Source organism: Cololabis saira, chromosome 9, assembly GCF_033807715.1.
Source record: "Cololabis saira isolate AMF1-May2022 chromosome 9, fColSai1.1, whole genome shotgun sequence".
Classification (NCBI taxonomy): domain Eukaryota; kingdom Metazoa; phylum Chordata; class Actinopteri; order Beloniformes; family Belonidae; genus Cololabis; species Cololabis saira.
This window is the reverse complement of record NC_084595.1, coordinates 47,795,871-47,822,347: the sequence shown is the minus strand read 5'-3', so window position 1 is coordinate 47,822,347 and position 26,477 is coordinate 47,795,871. Positions and strand designations below refer to the sequence as shown.

The 26,477-nt window shown below is 42.1% G+C and overlaps 1 protein-coding gene across 2 annotated transcripts in view; it reads left to right on the top strand.

Moving 5' to 3' along the window:
- fkbp15b (FKBP prolyl isomerase family member 15b) overlaps positions 1 to 10,556 on the top strand; it is a 61,988-nt gene extending 51,432 nt beyond the window's left edge. For both annotated transcript variants that reach the window (XM_061729701.1, XM_061729702.1), the window contains exons 24-29: positions 2,490 to 2,564; positions 3,543 to 3,653; positions 5,827 to 5,934; positions 6,330 to 6,982; positions 9,558 to 9,627; positions 9,758 to 10,556. In XM_061729701.1, coding sequence (XP_061585685.1) covers positions 2,490 to 2,564; positions 3,543 to 3,653; positions 5,827 to 5,934; positions 6,330 to 6,982; positions 9,558 to 9,627; positions 9,758 to 9,832 — 1,092 coding nt within the window. In that variant the 3' untranslated portion in view covers positions 9,833 to 10,556. The remainder of the gene's footprint in view (positions 1 to 2,489; positions 2,565 to 3,542; positions 3,654 to 5,826; positions 5,935 to 6,329; positions 6,983 to 9,557; positions 9,628 to 9,757) is intronic.
- Positions 10,557 to 26,477: the final 15,921 nt, after the last annotated feature.

Here is a 26,477-nt window from a genome sequence, read left to right as displayed (position 1 = left end):
GTGTTGTGTGTGTGTGTGTGTGTGTGTGTGTGTGTGTGTGTGTGTGTGTGTGTGTGTGTGTGTGTATTTGTATGTGTGTATATATATATTACATTTTTGAACATCTTTTAATTTCACTGTGCCGCGCTTTGACGACAATAGGAGAGAAGGTGGAGGAGGCTGCACCGACTCCTCTCCTTGCGCCGCGGTCGCACATACACATGAATGGAGTTGTGTCGGTTGCTGTGTGGATTATGTTCTCACTACAAATAAAAAAAACGCACCGCTCCAGGTCTGGAATGGAATCGGGCCGAGACCACCTCTCCTAGGAGATCTCGGCTCGCTTGTTTTGTCCCGCATCTGAGCGCGATTGCTGTGTTCACATGTACCAAAGGAACCGATCTTTAGGGGGAAACGCTCCCTGTTCCAGAACAGCTGCTCCAAACGGGACCGGTGTGAGAGCACCCTATGTTTCTTGGCTGGCCTGGGAACGTCTCGGACTCCCCTAGAAGAGCTGGAGGAAGAGATGGAGGAAGAGCTGGAGGAAGTAGCTGGAGGAAGTAGCTGGAGGAAGTAGCGGAGGAAGAGCCGGAGGAAGAGCCGGAGGAAGAGATGGAGGAAGTAGCTGGAGGAAGTAGCTGGAGGAAGTAGCTGGAGGAAGTAGCTGGAGGAAGTAGCTGGAGGAGGAGCCGGAGGAATAGCCGGAGGAAGAGATGGAGTAAGAGATGGAGGAAGTAGCTGGAGGAAGTAGCTGGAGGAAGTAGCTGGAGGAAGAAGCTGGAGGAAGTAGCTGGAGGAAGTAGCTGGAGGAGGAGCCGGAGGAATAGCCGGAGGAAGAGATGGAGTAAGAGATGGAGTAAGAAGCTGGAGGAAGTAGCTGGAGGAAGTAGCTGGAGGAAGTAGCTGGAGGAAGTAGCTGGAGGAAGTAGCTGGAGGAAGAGCTGGAGGAAATAGCTGGAGGAAGTAGCTGGAGGAAGTAGCTGGAGGAAGTAGCTGGAGGAAGAGCTGGAGGAAGTAGCTGGAGGAAGTAGCTGGAGGAAGTAGCTGGAGGAAGAGCTGGAGGAAGAGCTGGAGGAAGTAGCTGGAGGAAGTAGCTGGAGGAAGAGCTGGAGGAAGTAGCTGGAGGAAGTAGCTGGAGGAAGTAGCTGGAGGAAAAGCTGGAGGAAAAGCTGGAGGAAAAGCTGGAGGAAGAGCTGGAGGAAGTAGCTGGAGGAAGAGCTGGAGGAAGTAGCTGGAGGAAGAGCTGGAGGAAGAGCTGGAGGTAGAGCTGGAGGAAGAGCTGGAGGAAGTGTCTGGGGTGAAGGAAGTCTGGGCATCTCTGTTGAGGCTGCTGCCCCCGTGACCCGGGAACTTCTTTGCATACTTCTTTATTTGGCTGACAGTTTTATTCATAGGCCCTTCAGCCAATCACACTTTAGGAGCAGCTTTAGGAACTCTGCGCTGGAGTGAACCTGGTGGATGAAAGGATTCATCTGCTCATTAGTTACAGACTTTGGCTCTGTCGACTGCGGCGTCTGCAAGAACTTTAAAATGAAAATGGCCGTGTAACAGTTCCGTACCCTTCTCCGTGTTCGTTTAACCCGTTTTCTTCCTCCCTTTTCTTTTCTGACTGTTTCCTGTGAGCAACATTCCCGGCTCAATCACGATGGACTTTTACAAAATTAAAACCAGTGAACAATGGAATTTTACAATAAAACAATAAAAACTGCATTAAGGGGAGAAAAATAATTGTCTGCGATAATAAATTAACTTTTTCACACAAATGAAGGCATTAATTGGCGAGTCCTACTTCTCTCACATCTCTTTAGACCACATGTGTACTCTGTCCAGAGTGTGGACGTTGTCCTCATAGAGTTCTCCCAGTCACTCTGAACTCCTGGTGCTGTCTGGGTGGAGGTGGAATGTCTTAAAAACCAAGAGAAGATTCCAGTTCCTTGATTCAAGCCCGTCATGCTTTTCCTCAGAGGGCAGGAAACTAAGACGTGTATAGAAGTGCAGAGCTTTATCTCGGCATTTTATTTATGAATCCTTTACTTAATCCTTAGTCTCCCCCCTCCCCTTACATACTAATGTATTGAGGAAAAAGTATTTAAAAAGAAAATGATTTTTCTTTAGCTACTTGCACATTTGATGCAATTTAGTTCATAAATAATCTAATGATTCATTATAATTAATTAATTCAGTTGTTTTATAAGTGGCTAGATGTCACATTTCTTTATAATCTTTTTATAAACTTTTCACATATATTGTATTTTCATAGTAGAGAACAACAACGTACACCTTTTTTTAAATGCATTATGCACTTTTTCTTTAAGAAGGTATTATGTTATGTTTAATCAAAAATAATATTTTATAATAATAATAAATAATTTTCATTTTTAGAATATTTTACGTTTTCTTTCACTGACCTTGCCGGAGCTATAAACCTTAGGTATGTTATGTAAGAGAAATTGTAGTGCATAATTGATCGTGAGTTGTGTCTAATTTTACACTTAATGCTTCTGAAACAGTTGCAAGATTCTGATGAACAGACTTTTCCTCAACACATCAGGCAATGTGACGAATTGCAAGCTCTTCAAGAAAAAGTAAGTTGAATAAATTACTAATTAGACTGAGTCTAATTATCTGAAATGTTTATCATTGTAGAGGATTTATTTTGTCTCGTCTGATTAATATTTTTTGGAAGTGTACGCTGTTGCTTTTAATTGCTTAGTCATTTTTCTTTTCTTTTTATATTCCTGGTTACAGGAATGTAAAAACATGTTTTTAATATTTGATCAAAATTAGTTATTCCTAAATGCTCAGCATAATCATTTAATGATAATAATAATGGCTTGGTTTTATATAGTTTTTATATAGTGCCCTTCAAGGCACCCAGAGCTTTACAGAGACCATTATTCATTCATTCATTCTCACCGGTGGTGGTAGCTACGTTTGTAGCCACGGCTGCTACGTTTGTAGCCACGGCTGCTACGTTTGTAGCCACGGCTGCTACGTTTGTAGCCACGGCTGCTACGTTTGTAGCCACGGCTGCTACGTTTGTAGCCACGGCTGCTACGTTTGTAGCCACGGCTGCTACGTTTGTAGCCACGGCTGCTACGTTTGTAGCCACGGCTGCTACGTTTGTAGCCACGGCTGCTACGTTTGTAGCCACGGCTGCCCTGCAGACTGACGGAAGCGTGGCTGCCATATTGACCAAACGGCCCCTCCGACCACCACCAAACATTCACACACATTCAAACGGGGCAGGTGGGTAAGGTGTCTCGCCCAAGGACACTACGACAGCAAACTGAGACGGAGCGGGATTCGAACCGCCGACCTTCCGATCATTGGACGACCCGCTCTACCACCTGAGCTACTGCCGCCCCATTTAACTGAAAACTCATATGATCAACTAGCTTTAGTTAAATATTCAACATATATTATCACTGATGAATACCCACACTGTATAGTAGATGACTGATCACGCTTTCACCATAATGTCCTGAGGTTTGCATTGTAGGGACCAAATTACAAAAATCTGATGCTCCAGGATAATGTGTGTGTTGATGTAATTGTGTAAGTGTGCAGCCCTGGAGCAGCAGGGAGCAGTGGAGAGGGAGAGGCTGCAGAGACGGGTGGCTGAACTAGAGGAGGCAGGAGAGCAGACGGGCTCAGGGAATACGGCAGCAGAGGTGAGCACTTCCACAACACACACCACCAATGAAAGGACAATTATTCCCTCTCCTTTTCCAGCATTCTTAACATCTCTGTACGGGTTCACTCAGTAGTTGCTCATTGTTGTCTTTAGATTGGCTAAGCATGATAAAGATCAGAAATAATGACGCCCCCCATGGACTCACTCCACCTGTGTTCCCTGATGACTTGCTACTGTAGTCTGTTCAGAGAAAGAGAAAACCACAAGACAAGAAATGTTTAAATAATTTAACACATAAATAAAATGTTTTTAAAAGTGATAAAGATTAATAACTGAACAACTTCTCATAACAAGGGGATTAAGTAACCAAAAACCTCTCCGCTGTCGTTTCTGGAAGCCACGTTGAACTCACTGAAATTCACGTGCACAAAGCACCGTTTGAATGGCTTAATGTGATTAGCTTATGAGTTAACGCTCCCCAATCCTATGATTGGCTGAAATAAGGAATATATATGATCTGAACATATTTATTGCCTATTTAATCTTATTGCAACCTTATCGCATATTGTATATGCTCTGTAATCCTCCTTTTAGATGATTAGTTTATTCAAGGTGTTTCCCCTGTAGTTCCATGGTGCTGTCAGTAGGGGGTGCTGTAGCCCCCTCAGCCCCCAGTAACCTGAACCTGCAGGTTCTGGTTCTGCAGCTTCATGTTCTTGTTCTGCAGCTTCATGTTCTGGTTCTGCAGCTTCATGTTCTTGTTCTGCAGCTTCATGTTCTGGTTCTGCAGCTTCATGTTCTTGTTCTGCAGCTTCATGTTCTGCTTCTGCAGCTTCATGTTCTCCTCTCAATCCACACACTAAGGAGAATCCCCATGGAGGGATTTTAGTTTCTTTATGATGCAAGCAAAGAAAAATTAACTTTCAATCAAAAATCTGATTGAGAGCAAAACTATACAAACTGAAATTATTTTGTTTTAATTGCAAGTAAAAAAAGAAAATTTAATTGAAGTATAAATGCAAAGTTTCTTTTTGAAGTTGTGTTTGCGAATCTATTTACAATTTAAAAAACATACATACATACAGTGTGTGTGTGTGTGTGTGTGTGTGTGTGTGTGTGTGTGTGTGTGTGTGTGTGTGTGTGTGTGTGTGTGTGTGTGTGTGTGTGTGTGTGTGTACTGTATATACAGTGCATCCGGAAAGTATTCACAGCACAGCATTCCACATTTTGCTATGTTACAGCTTTATTCGGTCGGCTTTATTTAGACGGCCGGCTCTAGGAAGATCCTGCTGGTTCCAACTTCTTCCATTTGCAGATGATGGAGGCCACTGGACTCATTGGAACCTTCAAAGCAGCAGACATGTTTCTGTACCTTCTCCACATTTGTGCCTGGAGACAATCCTGTCTTGGAGGTCTACAGACAATTCCTTTGACTTCATGCTTGGCTTGTGCTCTGACATGCACTGTCAACTGTGGGACCTTATATAGATAGATAGATATAGATAGATAGATATATATTATATAGACAGGTGTGTGCCTTTCCAAGTCATGTCCAATCAACTGAGTTTACCAAAGGTGGACTCCAATGAAACTGTGATGCAATCCAATGAAACATCTCAAGGCTGATCAGTGGAAACACCTTAGCTCAATTTTGAGCTTTATGGCAAAGGCAAAATACTTAAGTGCATGTGATTTCTTAGTTTTTTATTTTTAATAAATTTGCAAAACTTTCGAAAAACTTTTTTCACATTGTCAATATGGGGTGTTGTGTGTAGAATTTTGAGGAGAAACATGAATTAAATCTATTTTGGAATAAGGCTGTATATGCGTGCGTGCGTGCGCCCTCGCGCCCTCCCTACATCTCCCTACATCTCCCTACATCTCCCTACATCTCCCTACATCTCCCTACATCTCCCTACATCTCCCTACATCTCCCTACATTTCTCTACATGTCCTCTTGTTGGTTTTCTCCATCATTTCCTCCCAAAGTCCATAACACCAGTATGTTATGCTAATTGGGGATTCTAAAATGGCCATAGGAAGGTATCTGAACATGTAAGGTTGTTTTATTTATTTATCGATGGTGGTGACCTGGGATAGAAAGAAACAGGTGTAGCTAATCCACATCAGGAGTGAAAACCTGCTTGAGGATCGTGTTAAGGAAACGCCAGCCATGTGGAGCAGGATGATGCAGACTTGTGTTGTTGCAGGTGAAGCGTGTGATGAACGGAGTGTTCCATTCTCTGCGAGCAGAGTTCGACAGCAGTGAGAGTTACAGCGGCCAGGCCGTGCTGGGCGTGATCATCTCTACCATTAAGGTAACGGTTCCAGGACCGTCTCCCAGAGAGACTTGGTCGTGCTGAAACAACATCTGGCTGACTGCTAGCTAAACCACTAAGCAACGCAAAGAAGCCCATTTTTAACCCAAAATCCAGATCAAGTTGATTGACCTTTCCCAATTTTTAGATATTTATATGAAGCAAGTTCTTTGTTTTAATAATTCAATCATTATGGGACAAGCACTTATCTCAATAATCTTCACAAATAATTGTGTAACGCACACTTGTGACACACACAATAATTGCCTATTTCTCAAAGAGATTTAAGGAAATGATATTATTATGTTTACATGATATCAATGAAACTTTATTGTAAAGATAGGATGACAATTAAGATTTTTTTCTATCCGTTTTGTTTTTCTGTTTTCCCAAAGAATGTAACACTGCAACTACTTAGTGACACAGATAGATCTGCATCAACACCAAGCAACGAGGAAAAGGAAGCAGAGGAGGAAGAAGAGGAAAGTGAGGATGTGACACAAAGAGAAGATACATTCCACCAGAAAGTAGATGTGAATGGAGAGATAGAAGTTAAAGAGGAAATAAAGGAAGATGAACATGTGGAGGACTCCGGTTCGGCCCAGATGAATCAGGAAGTAGAAGTAGAGAGGGAGGCAGTAACGGAGTCACAGACACCAAGCAGGGCAGACGCAGCACCTGAGCTCCAAACAGTTTTTAGCCCTGAAGTTGAACCTGAGGAGCCGGAGATGGAGCCGCAGACGGAGACGGAGACGGAGACGGAGACGGAGTCTGAGCTCCAGCAGCAGCAGGCAGCTCCTGACACTAACACAGAAATAGAAGGCTTGAAAGAGGCTGTGGATCCAGATGACAGACTGGAGGAGCGTCGGTTGGCTGAGGATGGACAGGAAAGAACTGCTGTGGAGACCAGGGAGGTAGAAGTAGAGCGTGGAAAGGATGGAGAGAGTGCAGAAGAAATAAGTGCTCCTTCTCAGAGACTCTTGGAACCGCCAGCTAACCCTCCTCCACCACCAGATCCTCTCCAGAAGAGCTCCACCCAGGACAGGAGGTGAGTTCTGGCATCATTGTTCCTACCATGAGCCCTTCCATAGCCCCAGGGCTGAAGGATGGCATGTTCTTTTTGAAAATGGAGAAAATAAAATATACTATGAGAGGCTCAAGGAAGAAATTCTATGACATATTGCAGCCCTTTATAAACCATTTCAACGGGTTAGTGCAGCTTCCTCCTGATTGAACCATCAAGTACTTGTTTTCCAGTATGAACCATCCTCTCATGCTGAATAGTGTGTGTGTGCGTGTGTGTGTGTGGGGGCCGGGGGGATTCTATGTAGGGAGGGAGGGGCGCTTTTTTGTAGTTTTTCAATTATTTTATTTTATTTCTTTTGGGGTAATTTTGTTTATTACAGTTTTTTTTTTTTTTTTTTTTTACTTTATGATATGTTACTATTTTTTATATATTGGCTATATATATATCATATTTTTATATATTATATATATTTTATATATATATATATATATATATATATTTTATATATATATATATAAATAATTGTTCATACTAAACATGGCCCCTATAGTTCCTGTGAGATCAGGGCTGGAGATTATACTGGATACTCTTCAAGATATTTATTCATTCGTATATATCTCAGGATACCTTTTTTAGAGAAAGCAAACAAGTTCAATGCAGTCCAATTAAATAGTCTAATAAGAATGTAAAGATATTTCAGAAAAATCTATTAAAAGCATAATTAGATTGTAATGCATTGTAACTTTAGCAGCATTGATGTCCACACAACACCAGCATAAAAAGTACAATTTCCATAAAATCCTGACAGATTTGAAAGATTCTGACAAATATTCCCTTAAAGCAACTGATACATGCTTAATTTGTAATATGAGTCCTACAGTGCAAGAAAAGAGTGATCTAAAATCTTAACTGCGTAACATTTACTTCTGGCTTAGTCTGCAATCACCGAGTAGACGAGACACACAAGTTGTAAATCAGATCTCTGGAGTAAAACTTTCATATAAACATATTTAAGATATAAAGTGTAGAGCAAACAATGATGAGCCTGAAAAGGATCTTAAGTTACTTTGTCATTGATGTACAGTTGCAATCAAAATGATTCAACCCCCACTGCAAATAAGGTTTAGTGGCAAAATGTACAAACTAAAGCTGTTTTCAATAAACAAATCAAATAAGAACAAATTAAATAGCTAAACACAACTAATATTAAAAGTGGTTTCTCTCAATTCAACACAAAATTCAAATTTTAATGACCACTGCACTATCAAAATGATTTAACCTCCTAAATAAAATTCCTCTTAAGGACAAACATTTGCAAATCATGTTTGGTCTCAATCAACCACTCAAGGTGTGTTTAGTTGGATCAGGTTTGATCCAGATCAAATACCAAGTGTGTTGGGGTAAAGCTGGATTGCATGTTAGAGATGTGGCTAAGTCAAGAGAATTGTCCAAACTATTCAGAGGAGAGATCGTTGCATAAACAATGATAATAATAATAATAATAATAATAATAATAATAATTCATTTTATTTGGAGGCGCCTTTCACGTCACCCAAGGTCACCTTACAGAATAAAAACAAGAAATACAATTAAAAATACAATAAAACATCTGTAAAAGCAACAATACAAATAACACAACAGTAAACAAACAAACTGGTGGGAAGTAGTGCGTGATGTCCGGTCATAGTGAATGGGCAAGTTTGAACAGGTGAGTTTTGAGTTGCGTTTTGAATGTGGTGATGGAGTGTATTTGTTTTATGTGTGGGGGGAGGGAGTTCCAGAGTCTGGGTGCCGAGCAGCTGAAAGCTCGGGCACCCATGGTGCTAAGGTGTGAGGTGGGAGTGTAAAGAAGTCCAGCAGAGGTTGAGCGGAGGGTGCGGGATGGAGTGTAATCTTGCAATAGGTCACAGAGGTAAGTGGGGGCTAGGTTGTGAAGGGCTTTGTGGGTGAGGAGGAGGTTTTTGTAGATGATGCGGTATTGGACTGGGAGCCAGTGGAGTTGAATAAGAAGGGGGGGTGATGTGGTCCGATGACTTGGTGCGGGTGATGATCCGGGCGGCCGAGTTCTGTATGAGTTGCAGTGTGTCGGTGAGTTTGGTTGGGAGGCCAGTGAGGAGGGCGTTGCAGTAATCAATACGGGATGTGATGAATGAGTGGACCAGGATTTCGGTGCTGGATTGGGACAGTGCTGGACGGAGTCTGGAGATGTTGCGGAGGTGGAAAAATGCAGTCCGGGTGATGTTGTGAATGTGAGGTGCAAATGAGAGTGTGCTGTCCAAAATGACGCCGAGGCTCTTGACGTGGGGGGAAAAGGGTACCGGGAAGCCATCGATGATGATGGGAGGGGCGGGAGAGGGTTGTGACTTGTGAGGTGAGGGTGGATTTGGAGCCGATGAGAAGGAAAAGGAAAAGGAAAAGGAAAAGCGAGGATTTCTTTAAAATGAACAGCAATTGTGTTATATTTGTAACTGCACATTTATTGATAATATTTACTGTCTTCCTGTAAACTGCCCGCCTGAACTGTTTCTTTCTGCTTTTATTTTTGTCCTCTTTTATCCCATTTTTCTTTTCTTTTTTCAACCTATTGTCCTCTTAGTGTTACTGAGGGAACTGGTAGGGAACCAACTCCTGCTGCATCCACGAAGGAAGATGAAGATGATGAAATGGTGAGGAGGAATCTGTAGACTTCAAATCCAGCTCTCAAATCAGCTCTCCAGACTAATGTTTACAGGATTAAAGATTCACTTTAATCTGTACAACAAAAGCTTCAGTTTCTCTTTCCTCAACTGTTTGCAGAACTTGAAGGGGTGTCCTCCCCCGGCCCCGCTGTTTGGTGAAGATGAAGACGATGATCTGGACTGGCTGAACTGACACGACCAGGACAGAGTCCGGCGGGCTGATGCTTCAGCTCCGACTGCTGCTGCAACATCTGTACAAACAAAACCACCATTTCAGAATCTATTTTTAATCAAAATAACCAATGACTTGATCAGTGAATCAAACTCCTTTTAATAGATTGTTGAGCTACAGTAATCGTTTTCTTTTTCATAGATCTTGTGCACCGTGTCGCTAACAAGGAAACTGTGGCCTTTGTTTGTACTGAACAAATATAACTGTAGCGGCTAGTAAGTTTGATTTTCTTTAGTAGTCTGAAAGTAAATATTTCAGTTACCAAAAATGATCTATCTTTGAATGATTTTTTTTAAATCATTTTTAAGTTGCAGGTTTGAAGAAAAAAAAAAAAGATTTCCATTGGAATAACTAGGGCTACATTGACGTCAGCAGTGCTTCCGCTTCCATACGTTATAATTCCTGAGGAGCAGCCCTGGGTTTATTACCACGCAAAACATTCATCCAGTTTCAGAAAGATTCTGTTCTGTTATTGAGAGAGCTGAGAGTTCTATGCAAAGTAGTCCACAAATAATCTATCTTTGTTCCCCCATTTTTTCAATGTTATTCTGAACATTGTTAAAAGGCAAGCAGAGAAAAAAAATAGAACATTATTTTGCAATTTAAGATGTTCACTGGAATGATGTTCTGTTTTGTGATATTTGTAATTTACTGGATACTGCCAATACAAGCATTGGTCTTTGTGTGTTCCTTCTCAAAGTCGTTTAAAAAAAAAAAAAAATCCAACACATGAAGTGAAGACGCACAACAAATACAGTTGCAACCAGACATTTCCACACAAACTTCCCTTTGTAAAGGTGAGGAAACGTTCCCCGTCACAGGGCAGCTACCGTTCCGTATTTTTTTTATTTCTATTTGTTTATGGGTTGTTTTTTTTCTTCATTTTTTGTAACTTGGCCTAAATTTAAAGTTGTGAGTTCTGCTCCCACATCTTCTTTCACAAACCAGGAGACAACTGAAACCAGATTAGATTTAGTCTGAACAATGAGAATGTTCAGAGATTCTCATGTGGTTGCTACATGAGTGAGTGAGTAAACACATTCTATATCAGACCGTTTAATGAGAATATACAGAGAATATACAGCCTTCAGCTGCTCATGGGGACAAGGATCTTTATTTTTCAGTTGTGTCAACACTAAAATGCAGCACCTTTGCAACAATGCTCATTTTTATGTTTTCACGAGGAATGAACATGTGCATGCGTCCGATCCCCGTCCCTGTTGTGCAGCACGGGGGCGGCAGTGCCGTGGTGTGGGGGCGGCAGTGCCGTGGTGTGGGGGCGGCAGTGCCGTGGTGTGGGGGTGGCAGTGCCGTGGTGTGGGGGTGGCAGTGCCGTGGTGTGGGGGTGGCAGTGCCGTGGTGTGGGGGTGGCAGTGCCGTGGTGTGGGGCTGGTGCTCCTCCCAAACTCAACATGAGGAAAGCACCAGCTGGATCCGCGTTGAAGCAAAATCTCAGCGTATCGGCCAGAAATGAGAGCTCGACGGCGCTCGGGGAACTTTCCCTTAGGCAGTCTGTTGCAAATCTAGGGTATTTGGAAATCCCTGACTCTCCAACTCCATGTAAAGTTACATTATTTGTGTTTACATCTTTACGTTGCGTTGGTAATGTATTGAGTTTAAGAAGGAGCTGATTTGACAGATTACTTGAGCTACAACAGCTGACATCACTTGGGTTTCCGTTGGTGTGCATGACTGTCCACCCGTCCACCCTGTCCATCTGTCCCTCTGTCCCTCCATCATTACTGAGATGTTTTTGAATTAGGGATTTTATTTTTTTTTATTTGACTTAGTAATGCATATACCATATTTTCTGGACTATAAGCCGCTACTTTTTTCATAGGTTTTGAACCATGCGGCTTATTCAATTCAATTCAATTCAATTTTATTTATATAGCGTCTAATACAACAGAGTTGTCTCTAGACGCTTTCCAGAGACCCATACCCAGAACATGACCCCCGAGCAGTTATTACATAAACAATGGCATGTAAAAACTCCCCTAGTGGGAGAAAAACCTTAAGCCAAACAGTGGCAAGGAAAAACTCCCCTTTAGGAGGGAAGAAACCTTGAGCAGGACCAGGCTCATAAGGGGGGACCCTCCTGCCGAGGGCCAGACTGGTGGGTCAGGGACGGCAACAGCACAGCAGGCAGGTGGAAGCAGCAACGGGATGACCAGGGGTGGGGACCGCAGGCCAGCACGCAGCTCCCGAAGCTCCGGCCCAATCAGCAAGTCCCAGGTTGGGGTGCAGGGTCAGGGAAAGACTTGTGCTCCGTAATGCAAGCTACAAGCCACCCACGACCACCTGCAGAGAGAGAAAAGGGAGGAGAAGGGGGGCCAGCAACGGGATGACCAGGGGTGGGGACCGCAGGCCAGCACGCAGCTCCCGAAGCTCCGGCCCAATCAGCAAGTCCCAGGTTGGGGTGCAGGGTCAGGGAAAGACTTGTGCTCCGTAATGCAAGCTACAAGCCACCCACGACCACCTGCAGAGAGAGAAAAGGGAGGAGAAGGGGGGCCAGCAACGGGATGACCAGGGGTGGGGACCGCAGGCCAGCACGCAGCTCCCGAAGCTCCGGCCCAATCAGCAAGTCCCAGGTTGGGGTGCAGGGTCAGGGAAAGACTTGTGCTCCGTAATGCAAGCTACAAGCCACCCACGACCACCTGCAGGTTCCGGTGTCCGGCAAAGGATGCTGCAACATGGACAAAAGAGAGAAAAGGGAGGAGAAGGGGGGGCCAGCACAAGAAACTACAGGAGCGACTCTGACACACTAAAGTTTACACTACCTAGAGATTTACCAACACCAGCTAGAGGTTTACTAAACACTAACTATAGGCTTTACTAAACAGAAATGTTTTAAGTTTAGTTTTAAAGGTGGAGGTGGTGTCAGCCTCCTTAACCCAGATTGGAAGTTGGTTCCATAGTAGTGGTGCCTGATAGCAGAACGCCCGCCCTCCAAATCTACATTTAGATACTCTAGGAACTACGAGTAAACCTGCACTCTGAGAACGGAGAGCTCTGACAGGAACATAAGGCACTATCAGGTCTTGCAAATAATGCGGAGCTAAGCCGTTTTGGGCTTTATACGCAAGTAATAAAATTTTTAATTGGATTCTGAATTTTACGGGTAACCAATGGAGCGACGCTAACACTGGAGAGACGTGGTCTCTCCTGCTAATTCCTGTCAGTACTCGTGCTGCTGCATTTTGGATCAGCTGGAGCCTATTCAGCAAATTACTTGGACATCCTGCTAACAACACATTACAGTAATATAGTCTAGAAGATACAAACGCATGAACTAGTTTTTCTGCATCACTCTGCGAGAGGATTTTCCTAATCTTTGCAATATTACAGAGATGGAAAAAGGCTATTTTACAAACCTGATTGACATATGGTTTAAACGACAAATCCTGATCGAAAATAACACCAAGGTTTCTCACAGTTGCACTGGAAGCCATCGCAACACCATCTAATCCCTTCCTAAGATGATCTGGACCAAGAATGATAACCTCTGTTTTATCTGAATTTAGAAGCAGGAAATTTCTGGACATCCAGTCCTTGATGTCCCTAAGACATGCCTGAAGTTTAACTAGGCTTATACAAAGGTGCGGCTATTCTGTGGATTTTTCTTCGACCGCAGATAAATAGATCAATAAATACTGGTTATTTTCTCTTGGTTCTGTCCCGTTTTAATCAGCTGTTAAATCAGTTGCTGCCGTGTTAAAAGACACCGTTAGGAAAGGATCTATTTAGGTACATACATGTACATCATTTACAGTTCAAAATCCTTCTGTACATGTAGTAAATATCTAATCTAACAACATAAATATCTGCGGCTTGTATATCTTTTTTTTTTTTTTAAATAGAGCGGATGCAGCTTATATACAGGTGCATCTTATAGTCCAGAAAATACGGTACTTTAAAATGTGGAGTAGAATTCAGATGCAACCTACTTAGGCTAAAAGGACAGATTTAAAAAACTATGAATGCGCACAGAAGTGCACTCAGTATCTTTACACAGTTAACTATTAGGTGAAATGACAAGGACGACCATGATGCTGATTACTCCCAGACGAGCCTCTGTCCCTATTTTGTTCCATTTTTAAATGTTCCACAATCAGCTGGCTCTGCTTGACGGTCCAAAACCAGCTCCTGCAAGTCTTTTAGCAGAAGCTGGGTTTTCTGCAACCAGGTCATCGGTCACTGTTTGGTCAATTCTGCATTCAACAGTGAAACAGCAGGCAGCCGATGAACCAGAAGTTCATTTCTAAACTCTTTGCCAGTGCTGGTAACGATGAACCACCACCTTCTCAAAGTGCAATAAGGGACCTGGTACCTCCTGTAGGAAGATATACAGGACTGTCTCAGAAAATTAGAATATTGTGATGAAGTTCTTTATTTTCTGTAATGCAATTAAAAAAAAAAAAAAAAATGTCATACATTCTGGATTCATTACAAATCAACTGAAATATTGCAAGCCTTTTATTATTTTAATATTGCCGATCATGGCTTACAGCTTAAAAAAACTCAAATATCCTATCTCAAAAAATTAGAATATTCTGGGAATCTTAATCTTAAACTGTAAGCCATAATTAGCAATATTAAAATAATAAAAGGCTTGCAATATTTCAGTTGATTTGTAATGAATCCAGAATGTATGACATTTTAGTTTTTTTAATTGCATTACAGAAAATAAAGAACTTCATCACAATATAGGCGGGTGCAGTTATGGTTTGACCCCAAAAAAATTGCAACAAAAGGTTTCTCAATGGTTTATTGTAGTATCAGGTGTACTTAATAACATATCAAAAGTCTGCCAAAGTCTGACCACTAGAAAGGTCCGATTTTCAAAATGCAGTCTCTAAAAATACCATTATTCCCTCATTATTCATCCTAGACAAGCAATCTTGGTGTCTAACCCCATGATTTGATTATCTAGAATTAAAATAAGCATATACAAATCATAGTGAAGTGATCGAAGTACAATTACGTATAAAAACAATTGACTATAAGCGAATATGTAATGAAATATGCAGTACATAGACATGAAAAAAAACAAAGAAAAACATTTCAAACATAATCTCCCTTTTCCACATGCCATAAAAAAAGATGTCATAATGCATGGGGAAATGAGGTTTCTCTCAATTCACATTCTGGTGATTTCTGGAGATTAATTTTTATACTAATGAGGAATAAATCAATTATTACTACGTGGTACTGTGAAATGAGTCTAAACAGGGCTGCCACGTGAAGGCTCAGTACCGCTAGCCCCTTTTTTGTTTTATTTTTATTTATTTTTTTAGTTTTTTTGTGTTTTTTCTTTTTTAGTTTTTTTGTGTTTTTTTTTTTCCTTTTTTGTTTTTTTTGTTTTTTTTGTGATTTTTTTTTTACCGTCTTACTTATATTTTTTAATTTCCTTTTTTCCACTCCGGAGTAACAATTAGTCATCATCACACTCTTCCTCCCATAATGCTTGATTATGTGGATTCTCACAATTTTCCACTTGGCATGATCCACAGGCAGGCATGCAGGGCAGTCCATATCTTCTACAACTACAACGTTGTGTACGGCAAGCAGTTGTGCAATTACAGTGGACCATCTGCAAGAGGCTCTCTGGGGCAGCAGCTTTTTTTGTCATAACTGGCAGAAAACGATTGTCCTCCAATTTCCATCCCCAATCAACAGGATTCATATCACTATCCATTTCAGTCCACACCATGATCTGGTAATAAACTCTTTGGCAATGATATTTCGTTGAGGACTCTGTAGGAGGGAGATGTTCTGGGGTAACAAATGCCTTCGCAGACACAATTTTCTTGCTGAGAAGATTGTAGCGCAAAGATGCAAGTGCATCGGTATTCTTGCCACCAAACATGACTGCCATCGCCTTGCTCCCAAGGTCCTCTATGGCAGCTTTTGCTTGCTTTGGTAGTGCAAATCCATTCGCACATGCCTGGATGGTCGTTTCCCCATTCACAAGTTTCTGGAAAGCAGTTTTCTTCCCAACACCAAAAATGCGTAATGTTGAATCACAGCCTGTGAAGGCATGAACAAACATCAACTGACAACACAAGTCTTTACCCAGGACCTTTTGCATCTCGCTGATGTCATACACCTTGGGTACTTTTGACTTATCTGAACGAAAATAAAGGCCTCTATTGCTCGTCTCACCATAGTAGAGAAGAAGAACAAGTAAATCTGTATCTTCCCCTATCAAGGTTGTGGGCTGATGTTGTGATGCTTGGACTGCAGCCTTGACAATGTCCACATCTGCATCCCCTGGTGCATTGATGACAGTACAGCCCTTCTTCTGCAGTTCCTCAGTGACAAGAAGAATAAGCCCTTGTTTGTTACTGGATCTGGATAGGAAGTCATCCTTTCTTCCCACAAACTCAGTATTTGCATCCAAGCTAATAACCGGGTGTGCATGTTGCCCGCGCCGCTGATGTGTATTGTCTTTGATAGAAGGACCTTCACTATAACCATCAAAATTGGTGGGGGAGGAGCTGTGAACTTTCCCGTGGAAGGGAGAGGGGGAGGGGAGCACAGGAATTGGCTAACACTATGAGAAAATATTGGTGGGGGAGGAACTGTGAACTTTCCCTTGGAAGGGGGAGAGGAGCATAGGGATTGTTTCAGCCTAGAAAAAAATATTTATTTTATGTATAGGAAAAAGTCTAAAAATGTATTTAGTTTAGGACAAATTTGATCCACAGAGCTATCCACAACCTGTCAATAATGGACTGATACTCCTCACCTGAAATGGGTGACCTTTTCAGATGGTTTTAATAGGGAAAATACAAAATATTGGATTTCATAATTATGTAAGTGTATCTCTGCAGTTTGGACGAGACCAGTGGATTCCCAGGCCTCACAAACATAGGATTAGACACCAAAATTACTTGTCTAGGGTATATAATAAAGGAGCTATACACATTTTAGGGTGATTTTGACCATCTGGGACGCCATCTTGAAAATGACACCTTTCTAGTGGTCAGACTTTGGCAGACTTTTAGTATGTTATTAAGGACACCTAATGCTACAGAAAACTGTTGAAAAACCTTTTGTTGCAATTTTTTTGGGGTAAGGTGCTTTTTTTCATATCTGCACCCGCCTAATATTCTAATTTTCTGAGACAGTCCTGTATGTGAAATCAAGTACAGGGATGAAGAACCAGCCACTCCAGACGTGGGAGGAGTCTACAGCGATGGAAACACGTGTTCTTCATGAAGTTGCTTCGGTGTCTGTAGCAACTCATAATGTAATAACGGCTCATAATGTAATAACTTAAATGTAATAAAAGTTCATAATGTAATAATCGGCTCATAATGTAATAAAATAATGAGCGCATAACGTAATAATGGCTTTGCGCATAATGTAATAACTTATTACATTATGAGCCTTACTGGCGCCGCTCATAATGTAATAACAGCTCATAATGTAATAATCGCTCATATTGTGAGAAAACAGCTGCATTATCATAATTTTTACCTCTTAAAGGTGCAAATAAAGCAAACAGCATGGGTTTCAGCGTATTATTTAATAGTAATTGCATGCTCACATTTTATTATGTAAGATGTATAAAGTTGAGCCACTAGGTGGAACCCATGTTAGATATTTTGGGCCTTTGCAACTGCCATGCTAACTTCCACTGTCTGGAGTTCACAAATAGTACTGCTTACCTGCAACAATCAAAGTTCAATTAATATCTTTGTTAAACCAAGCCATCCACCTTATGTTTTAGCTGCAGCTGAATTCTCATGTACAAGCATTGTGGAGAAAAAAAGAAAAGTAGCTAATCTACCACAGTCCCCAGTAAACCACACAAAAAATGAATGTTGATTTAATTCTTTATAGTGTTTTCCACTGAACAAACACCTTCTCATCAAGCAAGTTTCCTCTGCTCTACGTTTTTAATTGGTCATCTGTGTCTCTATCAGAGCATGTGAGCGGAGTGGAGCGGCGAGAATTTCCGCTCCTCGCTCACAAAGGTTGTCACCGCTCCGCTCCGCCCTCAAAGTCGCAAAATGCCGCTCCACCCATAACCGCTCAGCGCTCCAGTAACACTGCACCCCGCTCCCCTCCATGCACCACTCCAAAAATGTTTGCATGCATATAAAATGCACATGTTTACCTGAAGCCTTAGATCTAACCAGAGGTGGATGAGAGAGAGCGAGAGAGAGAGAGATACTCAGCAAAGTTACGTTCCTTGCAGCCAGTCACGGAGCCGAGAGGAACAATTAAGCAGAGCCGACATACGTTTTAAAGTCCAAAAAATAGATATTTACTGACAAGAAAAAATAAGAAAGTAATTTCACCTAATGGAATTATCTGGTTTAATACACTTTTGTTTATTAACCTTTCCCGAAACAATTTTTCATTCACTGTTCCCCTCCTATTTTTATACTTTCAATGTCTAAAAGAACTAAAGGAGAACAACAATATTTTCAGAATATAAAATATTTATTTTAAACAACATTTTGATAAAAGATCTTAAGGTGCAAAACACTCAAATTAAACGAATATGGCAAAAATGAACGTTCGCAGGCTTAGTTAACAATAAGGCTAAAAACCGAACAAAACGTGCCATTTAAAGTGCCTAAATCAAAGCCTGCATTAACTGAGCTGGATCGGGACATTTTTCTTAAAGTTCTTCTGAGTTCACTTTCAAAAACACCAGTTTGGCCAAAGTCGGGGGCTTCAGACACCTGCGGTGTGTTAGCGGCCAGCCCGGTCCCCTTTAAGGTGGTGTCTGTGTTCGGGTGTGTGTGGGTGCAGCGGAGGAGAGAGAGGGAGATGCAGGTGTTCGCGTGTGGAAGACTGGAACACATTTTTAGTTACTTTTCAGTGTGTCCTCCGTTAGCTTTCAGTCGTCGGCCCTCACGCGTTTTGTTAGCTCTTATTACATGTTTGTAATAAATAGCTCTATGTTGGTTTAAATCATACCTATCTGACAGGTTCCAGTTTGTTCATGTACATGAGGTTTCTTCAGAACAGTCAAGGGTCTGTTATGGTGTTCCGCAGGGTTCAGTGCTAGGGCCAATCTTGTTCAGTTTATACATGCAGCCGTTGGGAAGTATAATCCAGAATCACGGCATACACTTTCATTGTTATGCTGATGATACGCAGCTCTATTTGTCTATGAAGCCGGATGAAACAGAACCGTTAGTTAAACTTCAGGCATGTCTTAGGGACATCAAAGACTGGATGTCCAGAAATTTCCTGCTTCTAAATTCAGATAAAACAGAGGTTATCATTCTTGGTCCAGAGCATCTTAGGAAGGGATTAGATGGTGTTGCGATGGCTTCCAGTGCAACTGTGAGAAACCTTGGTGTTATTTTCGATCAGGATTTGTCGTTTAAACCATATGTCAATCAGGTTTGTAAAATAGCCTTTTTCCATCTCCGTAATATTGCAAAGATTAGGAAAATCCTCTCGCAGAGTGATGCAGAAAAACTAGTTCATGCGTTTGTATCTTCTAGACTGGATTACTGTAATGTGTTGTTAGCAGGATGTCCAAGTAATTTGCTGAATAGGCTCCAGCTGATCCAAAATGCAGCAGCACGAGTACTGACAGGAATTAGCAGGAGAGACCACGTCTCTCCAGTGTTAGCGTCGCTCCATTGGTTACCCGTAAAATTCAGAATCCAATTAAAAATTTTATTACTTGCGTATAAAGCCCAAAACGGCTTAGCTCCGCATTATTTGCAAGACCTGATAGTGCCTTATGTTCCTGTCAGAGCTCTCCGTTCTCAGAGTGCAGGTTTACTCGTAGTTCCTAGAGTATCTAAATGTAGATTTGGAGGGCGGGCGTTCTGCTATCAGGCACCACTACTATGGAACCAACTTCCAATCTGGGTTAAGGAGGCTGACACCACCTCCACCTTTAAAACTAAACTTAAAAAATTTCTGTTTAGTAAAGCCTATAGTTAGTGTTTAGTAAACCTCTAGCTGGTGTTGGTAAATCTCTAGGTAGTGTAAACTTTAGTGTGTCAGAGTCGCTCCTGTAGTTTCTTGTGCTGGCCCCCCCTTCTCCTCCCTTTTCTCTCTTTTGTCCATGTTGCAGCATCCTTTGCCGGACACCGGAACCTGCAGGTGGTCGTGGGTGGCTTGTAGCTTGCATTACGGAGCACAAGTCTTTCCCTGACCCTGCACCCCAACCTGGGACTTGCTGATTGGGCCGGAGCTTCGGGAGCTGCGTGCTGGCCTGTGGTCCCCACCCCTGGTCATCCCGTTGCTGGCCCCCCTTCTCCTCCCTTTTCTCTCTCTGCAGGTGGTCGTGGGTGGCTTGTAGCTTGCATTACGGAGCACAAGTCTTTCCCTGACCCTGCACCCCAACCTGGGACTTGCTGATTGGGCCGGAGCTTCGGGAGCTGCGTGCTGGCCTGCGGTCCCCACTCCTGGTCATCCCGTTGCTGGCCCCCCTTCTCCTCCCTTTTCTCTCTCTGCAGGTGGTCGTGGGTGGCTTGTAGCTTGCATTACGGAGCACAAGTCTTTCCCTGACCCTGCACCCCAACCTGGGACTTGCTGATTGGGCCGGAGCTTCGGGAGCTGCGTGCTGGCCTGCGGTCCCCACCCCTGGTCATCCCGTTGCTGCTTCCACCTGCCTGCTGTGCTGTTGCCGTCCCTGACCCACCAGTCTGGCCCTCGGCAGGAGGGTCCCCCCTTATGAGCCTGGTCCTGCTCAAGGTTTCTTCCCTCCTAAAGGGGAGTTTTTCCTTGCCACTGTTTGGCTTAAGGTTTTTCTCCCACTAGGGGAGTTTTTACCTGCCATTGTTTATGTAATAACTGCTCGGGGGTCATGTTCTGGGTATGGGTCTCTGGAAAGCGTCTAGAGACAACTCTGTTGTATTAGACGCTATATAAATAAAATTGAATTGAATTGAATTGAATTGAATAAATGTGCGAGGTTGCACGGACAGCATTTTTCCTCCGTCCTTTTTTCCCTTCACTTTCCCCGGACTCCTAACGCCGGTTACCAGCAATGAGCCAGAGACCGAATTAAAATACCAGCTCTCCCAACTACGGTTCGGAGAAAGGACTGGAAAAGAAGAAAGGTAACAGGTGGTTTGTGGAGAGGTTTGTGGGATATGTTTGGACACGCATCGGGGCCGTGATATGAGGGGTAACGAGCGAAACTGGAGCGGGATGACGCCCCGCTCCACCCAAATCATCCTAGAAAAAAAACTCCCGCTCTGCGCTCCGTTCAAAATTCGCCGCTCCGCTCTCCCGCTCGCTCACGCTCCGCTCCGCTCACATGCTCTGGTCTCTATCAACCAGCAACAGGTAGAGGTTCATCAAGGACCTGTATCATACTGTATAGGTACATAACACGCTAAAATATAAGCAGATATCCTATTTGTTGAAAATAAATCAATATTTACATTAATCTAGTGATCCTGAAAATTCAAAAAAAGGAATCAATGAATTTTGTTTCATTCACAGAAAAGGAACAATGAGACTGGACATAACAATTTTGGTCCTGTTCACACTGGCCCTTTTGGGTTAGTAACATTCAAGGCCCTTTGGGTTAGTAACGTTCAAGGCCCTTTGGGTTAGTAACGTTCAAGGCCACTTTGGGCTAGTAACGTTCAAGGCCCTTTGGGCTAGTAACGTTCAAGGCCCTTTGGGCTAGTAACGTTCAAGGCCCTTTGGGCTAGTAACGTTCAAGGCCCTTTGGGTTAGTAACGTTCAAGGCCCTTTGGGCTAGTAACGTTCAAGGCCCTTTGGGCTAGTAACGTTCAAGGCCCTTTGGGTTAGTAACGTTCAAGGCCCTTTGGGCTAGTAACGTTCAAGGCCCTTTAGGCTAGTAACGTTCAAGGCCCTTTAGGTTAGTAACGTTCAAGGCCCTTTGGGCTAGTAACGTTCAAGGCCCTTTGGGTTAGTAACGTTCAAGGCCACTTTGGGCTAGTAACGTTCAAGGCCCTTTGGGCTAGTAACGTTCAAGGCCCTTTGGGCTAGTAGCGTTCAAGGCCCTTTGGGCTAGTAACGTTCAAGGCCCTTTGGGTTAGTAACGTTCAAGGCCCTTTGGGCTAGTAACGTTCAAGGCCCCTTTGGGCTAGTAACGTTCATGGCCCTTTGGGATAGTAACGTTCAAGGCCCTTTGGGTTAGTAACGTTCAAGGCCCTTTGGGGCTAGTAACGTTCAAGGCCCTTTGGGTTAGTAACGTTCAAGGCCCTTTGGGCTAGTAACGTTCAAGGCCCTTTGGGCTAGTAACGTTCAAGGCCATGGAAATCCAGGGATATATGATGAAACATATATGTCATTGTGTGTGTGGGGAGAAGGTGCCTTAAAAAAAAAAAAAAAACAGAATATCGTAGACCCTAGCTTTAGATTGGCAGTAAGACCAACAATAAATTAAAGCTGCAAGCAGCGATGAACGGGCCCTCGCGCGTGCAATTTGCACCAAATAAAATCAAGGACTCAAACTAAGTCCGATGACACCACCCACGACTCTATATGTCAAACCATTCAAAAGTTATGGCAGAAAATAGGAACTATGAAATATTGACCAATCAGAAGAAGGGGCGGGGTTAATTTGCACCAATGAATGTCAAGTACTCAAAACAAGTACTCAGGCCAATGAAGGTCAAGGACTCAATACCGAGTCCGATGACACCACCCACATGTCTTTATGAAAACCCGTTCAAAAGTTATGGCGGAGAAAAGTATTCTAGGGGGCGCTGTTGAGCCATTAGGCCACGCCCATTAATGCAAACCATGAAATATCAAATGTATCGCCAGGCCTGGTTTGCGTGCACAATTTGGTGACTTTTGGGGCACGTTTAGGGGGAGAAAAGGCCCTCCTTTCGAAGAAAGAAAGAAAGAAAGAAAGAAAGAAAAGAAAGAAAGAAAGAAAGAAAGAAAGAAAGAAAGAAAGAAAGAAAGAAAGAAAGAAAGAAAGAAAGAAAGAAAGAAAGAAAGAAAGAAAGAAAGAAAGAAAGAAAGAAAGAAAAGAAAGAAAGAAAGAAAGAAAGAAAGAAAGAAAGAAAGAAAGAAAGAAAAGAAAGAAGAAAGAAGAAAGAAAGAAAGAAAGAAAGAAAGAAAGAAAGAATGAATGAATGAATGAATGCCTGGAAGGACCTCATCAGGTTGTATGGAAGGAAATAGTGTTCACTTACTTATTTGAAAAGACCAATCTTAAATGTGTTTTTATTAGGGCCCGAGCACTTACAGTGCGAAGGCCCTATTGTATCTGTAGGAATTATTCCTTCTTTATTTACTCAAGTACCGGTTTCAAAACTACTTAAAGTATAAAAGTAAAAGTAATGTAAGGGGGAAAAAAGCCATTAAGGACAAAAGCCATTGAAAAATGAATGAATCTTAGTATAATGGGGTTGGATGCATATGTAATTTTCCCCAGTCATTTCAAATTGGTGTTAAAGTTTGGTTTTCACTTCTAAGTTGAAGTTTAGGGTCTATAGAACAATTTGAGTCCGAGTGTCAAACACACAAATAAAAATGGCCTCTAGGGGGCGCCGCAAAATATGTAAACTGCTACAACTTTTGATTAGATTAACCAAATTTAACATATGAGGTATGTATGGATTCAGAATTAAAAGGAGAAACTGGTATACTAGGCATTTGGCGACCAGATTAAAAATAAATACACTTTTAGCCCAAAACATTAAATGGACACAAGCGAAATGATGCTTTTTTAAAGATAAAGTCTGAAAATATCCTCACACTTGCTAAAGAATTTTACTTTTTAATGTTATTTCATTAAGTAAATACTGTGTGGCGATTAAACTGAAATTGAAATGCTCCTCACTCTTCTATTCTATGCCCAAAATGTAGTAACAGCCATAATCTTTGTATGTATGGATTTAGGATCAGGAGTCCCAACTTTTTTCAATCAATCAATCAATCAATCAATCAATCAATCAATCAATCAATCAAGTCATCACGCCATCATTTTATACACAAGAAATTTCCACTAAAGAACTTTATATCTGGAAGAAAGTTAATCAATAACATAAGAAGAGAAACAATAGTTTTTCTGGCATTCAAAATGAACAGAGGACCATAGGGCTAACATTTATTCTGAGAACTTCACTCTACAATGATAACTATGGTTTACTTCTTTGATTTATTCTATGCCAGTCTTAGGAGTTCTGACATGTGCACTTGCACAGATGTGTGCACTTTAACTTTGCCTTCATGCACTTGCACCGAGAACTGGCAGGTCGACTTGTACAAGTACTTCACATCTAGTTGGAATACGTCTTTGGCAAGTGGTAGCGTAGTCCAAATGGGAAGAAGTTTGCTGTCCTCTTCTTTCCACCCATGGTCAGTGGGTTTGTTGACAGGCATTGTTGACCTAAATGAATGAATAAATAAATAAATGCATTATTCTTTTTGTGATTATATAGTACAATACTCAAATCCATACAGGTGCATACTTGCATGTGGGCTGTCGTCCAGATGCTTGCTTGGAAGACACTCCTTTTGAGATGTAGATCCAAAGCATCCATTGTTGGGGGGGATTCTTTCAACATCCCTCGTCTGTAAGAATAGCTTAATTCGAAGAAGATCAACATCATTGTCCTCATTTGATTCACTGGAGTACAGCCTACAGACAAAGTTTATTGCAACTTCTTTCAGCCTTGGAGAGGTTTGGAATGGAGTCACAACGATAGTTGCGAACTCCTCTGTCAAGTGCGGAACTTCGTGCATCAATTTGCAGCAGGATCGCTTACCCCTGAACTTGAAAGAAGATGTGCTGTCTGATCCCGTGAATGCGTGGAAGAGAGCCATGGCTTTACATGTTTCTGTGCCCAGTTTTGTGGCAAGAGTGTTCAGGTAAATCATTCTTGATGTCTTTCCAGTTTTGAAGCAGATCCGGATTTCTGCAGTTGCATTCAAAGCCTTGATATGATGGAAATTACTCAGCAGGATTACGACAACATCTGTGTCTCCAGTATAGACCATCCCAACTGATGCTGTTTGGAGGGCATGGAGAAGATGCACTAGGACACGAGAGTCAGCTTCTTTGTGGTTACAGCGATCCATTGGAGGACTGTTTCCAACATGGTGGACGCAATCATCTGCTGTTATGAAGACATCTTTGTCATCTGGGAACTGTCCATTTGTTACGAGCGCAGTTGACAGGAATGAAAACAGTTCTGTCTTATTATCCCCATTTGCCAGAAATGCCTGCCAATCTCTTGGGACTTTGGCAGTGCCAGATATGCGTTGTCGGGTGCCTGATCCTCGTTTTTCTCTTGTTCCTCCTTTGATTGTCAAAGCACGATACTGGTCCCAGACAATGTCCACTCGTGTTGATCTTTTCAAGTCACGTTTAACTCTTGGGCAGAAGACCTTGTTGAAGTAGGACTCAAAGGTCTTCCCTTGGACAGTCATGCCAGGCAGTGAATGGAAGTGCTCCACCGTCAATAACAATGAAATCATAAAGATCTGGTGCAACTATCTCCTCATTGTCAGATAATTCTCCACTCATAGGATTTCCCAGGATGTAAAACAACAAATCTGACTTGGTACAGGAGTTGAGGGATCCTTCACATGATAATGCAGGTGGGTATGGAGAAGACTCGTGACGAAAAAAACTCAAATTCCCGCTCAGGCTTTCCAGCACAATGAAAGCTTTTCCATATTTGTGTATGGGTATCCTAGCTATCTTGGTGCAATAGGGATATTCTGAACAGTCATTACACAGCCTTTATTTACAATAACTTTAAAAATCATGTTCCATAGCAACTTTGAGGACATTCCCAGACTTTATCTTAAAAAAAAAGCACAATTTTGCTTGTGTCCATTTAATATATTGGGCTAAAAGTGTATTTATTTTTAATCTGGTCACCAAATGCTTGGTATACCTGTTTCTCCTTTTAATTCTGAATCCATACATACCTCATATGTTAAAATTGGATAATCTAATCAAAAGTTGTAGCAGTTTACATATTTTACGGCGCCCCCTAGAGGCCATTTTTTTATCTCTGTGTTTGACACTCGGACTCAAATTTTTCTATAGACCCTAAACTTCAACTTGGAAGTGAAAACCAAACTTTAACACCAATTTGAAATGAACGACCCCACTAATATATTAAAGAACCATATATGTGTACTATTGAGCATTAACATGTGTTTCAGAGAGCAGGAGATATGATGACTAGTTGCCATATATATATATATATATATATATATATATATATATATATATATATATATATATATATATATATAAACACACATTTCAGAAATGTGTATCTTTTTATAGTGTTATTCATTTGAACAAGTTATGTGTACCCAAAGTGAAATACACTCTACAAAATTTGATTATTAATAACTTAGCTTCAAACCTTTTATCATAGAACAGAAATTCAAATGAATGAAACCTTGTTGTGTGATGTGTTTCTGTCCAGTCCCACTGGGCTGCTGCTCCACGCATGCGTGGCAGCACAGCCAGTATTCTGGTGCCATCAATCATGTTGACGGAGGCCCCGCCCCCGGGCTCTGATTGGCTGCGGGCGCCATGAATCATGTCGACGGAGGCCCCGCCCCCCGGACTCTGATTGGCTGCGGGCGCCATGAATCATGTCGACGGAGGCCCCGCCCCCCGGGCTCTGATTGGCTGCGGGCGCCTCGGGTCAAG